This window comes from Scophthalmus maximus, chromosome 14 (genome assembly GCF_022379125.1).
Source record: "Scophthalmus maximus strain ysfricsl-2021 chromosome 14, ASM2237912v1, whole genome shotgun sequence".
Classification (NCBI taxonomy): domain Eukaryota; kingdom Metazoa; phylum Chordata; class Actinopteri; order Pleuronectiformes; family Scophthalmidae; genus Scophthalmus; species Scophthalmus maximus.
The window spans coordinates 1870001-1880000 of NC_061528.1; the positions used below are offsets into that span (position 1 = coordinate 1870001).

The window sequence follows — 10000 nt, forward strand, 5'->3', positions numbered from 1 at the left end:
CCCTCGCTGCCCCCTGCACCACAGACTGTGGCGGGACGTCCCGCTGTGGAGGCCAGCAGGATGAATCTGGCTCCGACTGTGCCACTGACGATCCAAAGTTTTCCTCCTCCTCCTCCTCCTCTTCCTCTTCCTCTTCCTCCTCCTCCTCCTCTTCTTCTTCCTCTTCCTCCTCCTCCTCCTCTCTCTCTCTCTCTCCCTCTCTCTCGCTGGTGTTGGGAGAGACAGAGTCCATTTCGTCCGTCCTGCTAAAACGTCAGACCTGAGAGTGGAAAGTCTCTTAACACAAAGTGCTGGAACTTTATCAGTGGAAAAGTGGGATTTAGTTTGACAGCTTTCCCAGGAAACGACAGGCATACTCAGAAGCAGTATACATTAAAGATACTTTTGTTTTTGGAGAACCCCCCTGGTCCCACAGAGATTGAGAAAAGGGAAAAGAGAATAAAATAAATATGTACATATATACATACATACAATCATAAATACATAATTATGCTTCCATATATATAAAATAAAATAGAAAGATTAAAGAACATAACTGACCTTTAAACCCTTAAAAAAAACCTTTTTTAAAACATGGCCGTCTGTTCTGTCCGAGATCAATTGGAGTCTTGAAAGTTGCTGAATGTTAAAAAAAAACGACTCTCCTCCTGACAGATAACCATCCAGAGGGAGAGCGGCCAGGACGTCACGGCCCCGAAACACGGCAAGATCGACGCCAACAACGATCCTCATGTCGGCGGGAACCAGTGGGCGGGAGGCACAGGTACAACCTCACCACGTCACGGATACTCGTGGGTAAAGAGTCTCCACAACCTGTGATTTGGTTCATCACTGATGAGAGGTTTTTTCCCTGCAGGCGGCAGAGACACGGCCGGGCTCGGTGGCAAGGGCGGACCCTACCGCCTGGACGCGGGACACAAGGTCTACCAGGTGTCCCAGGCGGAGAAGGACGCGGTTCCAGAAGACGTCCGGAGGGCGGCTCGCGAAATGGGCGAGAAGGCGTTCAAAGAGAGGTACGCCGGCTGCTGCGTTCAAACACAGGAAGTCAAACCGATCACACGCTGAGAACACGCGGGGGGAGAGGGAAGCGCAGTCGACCACGAACCGGTGACTCGAATCCCAAACTGAGTTCCTCGCCACGGGCGGGAGAAGCTGTGTAGGAGGAGGAGCGCAGATGTTTTGGACCGTCGGGGAAACCACCCAGAACCGAAGTGTGTGATGTGTGTAATGTGGAACAGGTGTGTGTGTGTGTGTGTGTGTGTGTGTGTGTGTGTGTGTGTGTGTGTGTGTGTGTGTGTGTGTGTGTGTGTGTGTGTGTGTGTGTGTGTGTGTGTGTGTGTGTGTGTGTGTGTGTGTGTGTGTGTGTGTGTGTGTGTGTGGGCCATCTGTAGGTCTTCCTGTTCAATCAGCCGTCGCAGGTACGCTGCTCCATCTTGGGCAAATAACCAGTGGTTGCACTGCCCCCAGCTGGATGTTTGAATTCAAATGAATGTGTGTGTGTGTGTGTGTCTGTGTGTTTGCGCGCTACACTTAACACACATTGGCGTCAGTGTGTGCGGGGTTGGGAGGGCATCCCTTTCGACCAGCTCCAGCATGAAGGCCGTCTCTGTTCGTCTTTTCCGCTTCAAACAGACTCGTTCTCTTTACTCTCTTTTCTCCCCCCTCCCCTGCGTGGTCCGTCTCACACACTGGCTGCTTTCACACCGGGGGGACAACCTCTCCGACTGTCCTGTCCTCTCTCTCTGTACATCTCTTCTCCTCTTCGTCTTAATCCGTGTCACTCCACTCGCTTCTCTAAACTTCTTCTCTGACACCCTCCCTCCCTCCCTGTCGATCAATATCCAACTGAGCCCAGAGAGAAATCTTGTAGCTACATGCTGATACACCGCTTCCAAGTAAATGTCACTCTCTTAACAAAAGCAGGTGAACACACACACACACACACACACACACACACACACACACACACACACGTTTGGCTCCATCAGACTTTTTCCATACCTTCTTATTCAACGGTGTTTGCACACAGTCCTCTGTTTACTTAGCTTTAGGTTGAGCATCAATCAAACTGCCCCGTCACTAAAAGCCTTGAGTACCTGCAACACACACACACACACACACACACGCAGGCAAAAACAGGCTGAGGTATGTCTGAAACATGAAAACACCCATGTGAACACACACACTCTCACATCACTGGGTATATATACATTTCTCACTGTGTCTACATACCTGCCAACCTTTCCTTTTTCTTTCCTGGGTTCAACACTATTTTTGAAGGTCAAAAAATTAGAAGTTACCTTTTTAATATGACCTTGGCCCATGTCCCATCCCTCCACCAAGTTCCACTTCAATAGTTTTGCAAAATCCTGCTGACCATCCAACCAACAGACCATCCAACCAACAGACCAACCAACCAACAGACCAACAAACCAACAGACCAACCAACCAACAGACCAACCAACCAACAGACCAACCAACCAACAGACCAACCAACCAACAGACCAACAAACCAACAGACCAACCAACCAACAGACCAACCAACCAATAGACCAACCAACAGACCAACCAACCAACAGACCAACGAACAACAAACCAACCAACCAATAGACCAACCAACAGACCAACCAACCAACAGACCAACCAACCAACAGACCAACCAACCAATAGACCAACCAACAGACCAACCAACCAACAGACCAACGAACAACAAACCAACAGAGGAACAAACCAACAGACCATCCAACCAACAGACCAACAGATCATCCAACCAACAGACCAACAAACCAACAGACCAACAGACCAACCAACCCACAGACCAACCAACCAACCAACCAACCAACAGACCAACCAACCAACAGACCAACCAACCAATAGACCAACCAACAGACCAACCAACCAACCAACCAACAGACCAACCAACCAACAGACCAACCAACCAACAGACCAAACAACCAACCAACAGACCAACAAACCAACAGATCATCCAACCAACAGACCAACAAACCAACAGAGCAACAGACCATCCAACCAACAGACCAACAGACCATCCAACCAACAGACCAACAAACCAACAGACCAACAGACCAACAGGTTTGGGTTGAACACATCAGCTTCTGGGCAGAAGATAAAAATGAAAACCTGTGAACAGAAAAGAACAGGACGGCGACCACACACAGTAGGTGTGACTGTTTGTGTGGACAGATGTTTGACAGAAGTAACGAGCAGAAGAAGCTGCCGTTTAAAACAAAACCAGATTTAAACGGAACAACCATTTCTTCCGGGCTGCACGGTGGTGTAGTGGTTAGCACTTTCGCCTCACAGCAAGAAGGTTCTGGGTTCGAATCCCGGTTCAACCAGGGCCTTTCTGTGTGGAGTTTGCATGTTCTCCCCGTGTATGTGTGGGTTCTCTCCGGGTTCTCCGGCTTCCTCCCACACTCCAAAGACATGCAGAATGGGGTTAGGTTCATTGGAGACTCTAAATTGACCTTAGGTGTGAATGTGAGAGTGAATGATTGTCTGTATCTGTATGTGGCCCTGCGATAGGCTGGCGACCTGTCCAGGGTGTACCCCGCCTCTTGCCCAATGTTAGCTGGGATTGGCTCCAGCGACCCCCCGCGACCCTTAAATGGATAAAGCGGTAGACGATGAATGAATGAATGAATGAACCATTTCTTCCTCTCGCCGTCTGTGGCCTGGGACGGGCAGTGAAGTCTCGGGCTGCTGTTTGTCCAGTGTGTGTGTGTGTGTGTGTGTGTGTGTGTGCGTGTGCGTGTGCGGTTGCAGGCAGTGTCAGACTAACTCCTTGTTTTCGTGGTTTGTTGTGTGTGAAAGATCACAGTTTGAGCCAAATACAGACTCTCTCTCTCTCTCAATTTGTAAGTCAAGGTTCAGGAATTTAAAAGAAATAGCTACGGCCACTGGGCAGAGTGTGTGCTCGCCACAGGACACACACACACACACACACACACACACACAGAAGCAACTCTGCTTCACCCTGTCGCGGGCTGACAGGATGTGTGAATGTGCAGCAGCAGACCGAATCTAACTGGACTATAATGTGCGTGTGTTCTTCTTTCTGTGTGTGTGTGTGTGTGTGTGTGTGTGTGTGTGTGTGTGTGTGTGTGTGTGTGTGTGTGTGTGTGTGTGTGTGTGTGTGTGTGTGTGTGTGTGTGTGTGTGTGTGTGTGTGTGTGTGTGTGTGTGTGTGTGTGTGTGTGTGTGTGTGATCTTTTTGATTGCATGGTTGATGCCAGCGCAGTCTACACAATACATCCATCTGAGCCTGCTCTCATGCAACCATTCGTTCAACGTCTTGAAGTCACTCCTCTGTTCCTCCTGTGGTTGTTACGGTCTGGTCGTCACCTAAAGTTTCAAACACCTGGCGGAGGAGGTTCCCCCCTCGTCCCCTCTCCCCGACACCCACCACACGTTGTGGTGGAGCTGGAGGATCCTTCAAAGTACCTGCACGGTGGGATTATACTGATACATCGGGGTCGGGGGGTCGGGAGGAGGGGCCCACCTGTCCTGTCATGTTCCCAGAGAACACACAGACACATTTAACAGCACTGACCCCGTGTGTCAGGTGACCTGCAGGTGTCCTGCGCTCATGGAAACATCTCTCTGTCTGGGTTTATTTTATTTTATTTTATTTTATTTGGAAAATCCAGAGTCGAGTTTCACAAGAAGCTTAAAATTTTACCAAAAGGAAAAAATGCAGTTTGTAATTCTTCTCCACTGCATCAGCTCGGTGGTGAAGCGTCTGTTAATGTCATCAGGACTCAAGTGGTTTTAAAAGCAGCAGCGTTTGATGATTTGCACTTTATAAATTCTGAACCTTGTGTCTGTGTCTCTGTCTGTCTCCTCTGTCTGTGTCTCCTCTGTCTGTGTCTCCCTTGTCTGTATACCTTTCTGTCTGTGTCTGTGTCTCCTCTGTCTGTGTCTGTGTCTCCTCTGTCTGTGTCTGTGTCTCTGTCTGTGTCTCCTGTCTGTGTCTCCTCTGTCTGTGTCTCCCTTGTCTGTATACCTTTCTGTCTGTGTCTGTGTCTCCTCTGTCTGTGTCTGTGTCTCCTCTGTCTGTGTCTGTGTCTCTGTCTGTGTCTCCTGTCTGTGTCTCCTCTGTCTGTGTCTGTGTCTCTGTCTGTGTCTCCTCTGTCTGTGTCTGTGTCTCTGTCTGTGTCTCCTCTGTCTGTGTCTGTGTCTCTGTCTGTGTCTCATCTGTCTGTGTCTCTGTCTGTGTCTCCTCTGTCTCTGTCTGTCTCCTCTGTCTGTGTCTCCTCTGTCTGTGTCTCCTCTGTCTGTGTCTCCCTTGTCTGTATACCTTTCTGTCTGTGTCTGTGTCTCCTCTGTCTGTGTCTGTGTCTCCTGTCTGTGTCTGTGTCTCCTGTCTGTGTCTCCTCTGTCTGTGTCTGTGTCTCTGTCTGTGTCTCCTCTGTCTGTGTCTGTGTCTCTGTCTGTGTCTCCTCTGTCTCTGTCTGTGTCTCTGTCTGTGTCTCCTCTGTCTGTGTCTGTGTCTCTGTCTGTGTCTCCTCTGTCTGTGTCTGTGTCTCTGTCTGTGTCTCATCTGTCTGTGTCTGTGTCTCTGTCTGTGTCTCATCTGTCTGTGTCTCTGTCTGTGTCTCCTGTGTCTGTGTCTCTGTCTGTGTCTCATCTGTCTCTGTCTGTGTCTCTGTCTGTGTCTCATCTGTATGTGTCTCGTCTGTCTGTGTCTGTGTCTCATCTGTCTGTACTTCTCAGGCTGAAGGAGATCAATATGAGCGAATACGATGCCGCCACGTACGAGCGCTTCTCCGCTGCCGTCAGGAGACAAGTTCAGTCTCTGCGAATCATCCTGGACAGTTTACAGGTCAGCTTCATCTCACTCCTCTTATCCAGACGTTATCTCTAATATAATATCTGATAATAATTAGCAGGAGAAACCTCTGACCTCTGCACAAGCTGAGTTTGCTTCTTTTATCTCTTTACTCTGCCAAACGTCAGAGGTTATAGTTCCAAGAGATTAGGTTTAGTGGCAGTATATATATTTAATAACATTAAATAACATTAATAACATTACAAAATTGTACGCCCTGAAGTGCAGATCACAACAACAAATATGGAAACACAACGGCAAATCAAAAATTGGATTAATCGTTGTGTTTTTTCATTTGTTGTTATGTTTTCCTTTTTTCTATTTTAGCTGAAATAGCTTCTATTGTACAATCAGACAGTGGGTACATAAAAGTGGTGGGGTCATAGCGAAGGTGGACGACGACCTCACACAGCCCCACACGTGATGCCGGGGCAGGAAGGAGGGGGCGTTGTCCCCCCAGGAGCCTTCTGATTGGCTGCATCGATGAGAAGAGATCGGCCGTCGGGAGCGGCGGCTAAAAGATCCAGGATGTGATATTGTCCACGTTTCATTATTTTGGTTCGGACTTTCCTCCCTTTGTCTGAGCGACTTAGGGCTTAGGGGAAATGTGAACAGTTCAGTGTGTGTGTGTGTGTGTGTGTGTGTGTGTGTGTGTGTGTGTGTTTGTTCGTGTGCGTGTGACGAGAGGAAAATCATGCAGCATGATTACAGAGCAACGACACTCAGCTTTGCTCTATTATTCTCCTGTCCAGGTGTGAAGCTCTGTTTTGTATTTGCTGAGGTGGCCGTGTGTGTGTGTACGTGTGTGTGTGTGTGTGTGTGTGTGTGTGTTTGTGTATGTTGGTGTACGTGCGTGTGTGCGTGTGTGTGTGTGGGTGTGAATGTGTGTGTTTGCATGTTTGTGTTTTCCATCCAGGTGTTTGCAGCCACGCCAGCGTCTTTGAACGTGAACATGAACAGTTATTGTTTGTGTTTTTTTGTGCTCGAGGCCTCGGGGGCTTTTTTTTCTCCCTCGACTGTAAAGATGAAGGAGATTATAATAATAATCCCTGCAGGCGTGACGCTGCGGAGTCGTGTTATTCTTATCATACCTGAAGAGTGATTTAAGAGCCTCCCGCCTGACACACACACACACACACACACACACACACACACACTGACCATAGCTGGCAAGCGTTCAGATAATGTATTGTCCCTAACCCTTCTGGAAACCCCCCCCTCTCCATTTATCCCTCAACAATGCTCTGACTTCACTGACAGAAAGTCCCGGGCCAATATATTTGTAATCATCATTCCCAAAGAATTGGACAAGATAAAAAATCCCGTAGTGACGCATGTTTGCTCCAACTTTCAGGAGCAGCAGGAACAAAAACAATTCAAACCTTATTAAAATGGTACATGACTCGTGTATATATCTGTGAGGGAGCGTTTCTGGGTGGGAAGCGAGGATCGAACGGCCGACCTTCTGTCGCAATCGGTTGTGAGCTCATGTCAGTCTGCCCATATAGTGTAAATCTTTCCTGTCGTCTGTAATGTGTCAGTGAATTGCAACTGTCTGGATTTGGAAAATGAAGTCACCTTCCGCAGACAGATTTTGAAATGGGGTTTATTTATTTGGTGTGTGTGTGTGTGTGTGTGTGTGTGTGTGTGTGTGTGTGTGTGTGTGTGTGTGTGTGTGTGTGTGTGTGTGTGTGTGTGTGTGTGTGTGTGTGTGTGTGTGTGTGTGTGTGTGTGTGTGTGTGTGTGTGTGTGTGTGTGTGTGTGTTTCAGGCCAAAGGGAAGGAGCGACAGTGGCTGAAGAATCAGGCTCTGGGAGACCTGGACGATGCCAAGATCATCGACGGGCTGACGGGAGAGAAGGCCATCTATAAACGCAGGGGAGAGCTGGACCCAGAGGTGTGTGTGTGTGTGTGTGTGTGTGCGCGCTTGTGTTTGAAATATTGCCACACCTCCAAACACACACAGACACTCTCAGACTCTCACACACATAATTTTGACCTTTATCTGTCAGATGGTACATTCCAGTGGTGTGTGTGAGATTATTATTACACCCTGTGTTTCTGCTCAGGCTCACACACACTTGAAGAAGCTCCCACACACACACACACACACACACACACAGCTGTAGAGATAGCTCCCACGCTGATCACACACAAACACACACACTAACCATAAATATGCAGACCATGTTTTTCTGCCTTATTTAGATCCACGCGTTGCATATTTTTGGTCTGGCCCGAAGGTCGACTGTGAAATAGTTGCACCCGTTGTTTTTTTTTAAAACTCTGACCTCGTGATGACTGTTATTCTAAGTGGGCTACACCAACGTCCACAGACGCCCACTGCCAGATCGCTGCTTAACTTTCGTCTAATCATTAGTCGTCGCTGCTGTGTGTGTGTGTGTGTGTGTGTGTGTGTGTGTGTGTGTGTGTGTGTGTGTGTGTGTGTGTGTGTGTGTGTGTGTGTGTGTGTGTGTGTGTGTGTGTGTGTGTGTGTGTGTGTGTGTGTGTGTGCGTGCGTGCGTGCGTGCGTGCGTGCGTGCGTGCGTGCGTGCGTGCGTGCGTGCGTGCGTGCGTGTGTGTCCGTCCGCAGCTGGGCAGTCCGCAGCAGAAGCCCAAGCGTCTGCGGGTCCTGGTCGACGTGTCGGGCAGCATGTACCGCTTCAACGGCGTGGACGGTCGCCTGGAGCGCTCCATGGAGGCCGTGTGCATGGTGATGGAGGCTCTGGAGAGCTACGAGCACAAGTTCAAGGTGCGAGCGACCTCATGACCTCGACACACATCACCACCGTCAATCTACGTTACTTCCTCCTCCTCCTTCCTCTGGATCCTTTTAAATTAACTTCCAACTTCCCATGGTTTTCTAGCCTCTAATAAAATTCTCCACCTGTGGGATTAAACCGGGAACGCTATCCGTGAAACTACAGTAGGAGGGCGCTCTAGAATATTTTTCAAGTCACATTCACACACATTCATACGTACACTGCTGTAAGGGAGTTAAGTGTCTTGCCCCATCTTCCAGCACCTGGGGGGATGTGGGGATCGAACATCCGACCCTCAGGTTAGTGGACGACCCTTTCTACCTCCTGAGCCGTAAGAGGGGCAGAAAGACGGGGTGTGAGATGGAGAGGTGGCGACACGGATGTGTGGAAAAATGTTGAAGGGAGAGACAGGCCCCTTAGGTGACACACAACCTGATAAAGATCATGTCACACACACACACACACACACACTCTTCAGTCATCCCTATCACATGTTTCATACTTTCTTTTACGTAGCACCTCTTACGTAAAAGTGCATCTGATAACGCACACACACCTTCACTTGTTCTACCTGCTGTCTTACATCGTGTGTGTGTGTGTGTGTGTGTGTGTGTGTGTGTGTGTGTCAGTCATCAGAAAGGAAACAGAAAACTTAAATTTCACTTTTGTGGCTTTTATTCATATTTATATGTTTTAATCGCATTTCAGGATCATTGGTCTGAAAAAAAAAAAAAACTTGCTTGGAAAACCTGAAATAAAAACCGATTCTAATCTGAAAAGAAAATGTACCCAGCAACAGTGAGGAGACGCTCAGTCGCAGTCCTTCGCCCTGATTATAAATAGCTCTCCGTCTACCTGCGGCCCGGAGCAGCTGAGCGGACCTGCGCTCACGTAAGGCAGCGGTGACGGATGGTCTGTGGGGTCGACGCCCTGTCGGTCAGAGTCGTGTGACCAGTGACATCGTACGTTTCTCCTCTCCGCAGTACGACGTCGTGGGCCACTCGGGCGACGGCTACGACATCGAGCTGGTCCGAGCCGACTCCGTCCCCAAGAACAACAAGCAGAGGCTCAAAGTCCTCAAGGTGAAGATCCATGTGATTTAATCCACTCGTGTCACGTCACGTCTTTTGTTTATTACACTGTCTAACATTCGATCCGGTTAGTTCTGGTTTCACGTTGCCAAGTTGCTAAAGAACTTCCAAATCCATTCAAAAATTAAATGAATTCTTAGTAGTGTTCGTGTGTCATCCTGTTAAATATTAAACAGACAAAAACAAAAGCCGTTGAAAACATGACCTTCTTGTCAGAGGCAAAAAGTTGTGTAAAGTTCTTTTGTTTACGAAATCTGATAAATGAAAACAGCCCTTTTCTAATTTTAATTTTATCATT

The 10000-nt window shown here is 48.5% G+C and overlaps 1 protein-coding gene across 1 annotated transcript in view; it reads left to right on the forward strand.

The window, feature by feature from the left end:
• vwa8 (von Willebrand factor A domain containing 8) overlaps positions 1 to 10000 on the forward strand; it is a 45556-nt gene that overhangs the window by 32582 nt on the left and 2974 nt on the right. Inside the window, exons 38-43 of the mRNA XM_035604309.2 lie at positions 655 to 763; positions 857 to 1013; positions 5736 to 5844; positions 7621 to 7746; positions 8443 to 8601; positions 9595 to 9693. Of these exons, the coding sequence (XP_035460202.2) occupies positions 655 to 763; positions 857 to 1013; positions 5736 to 5844; positions 7621 to 7746; positions 8443 to 8601; positions 9595 to 9693 (759 nt within the window). The remainder of the gene's footprint in view (positions 1 to 654; positions 764 to 856; positions 1014 to 5735; positions 5845 to 7620; positions 7747 to 8442; positions 8602 to 9594; positions 9694 to 10000) is intronic.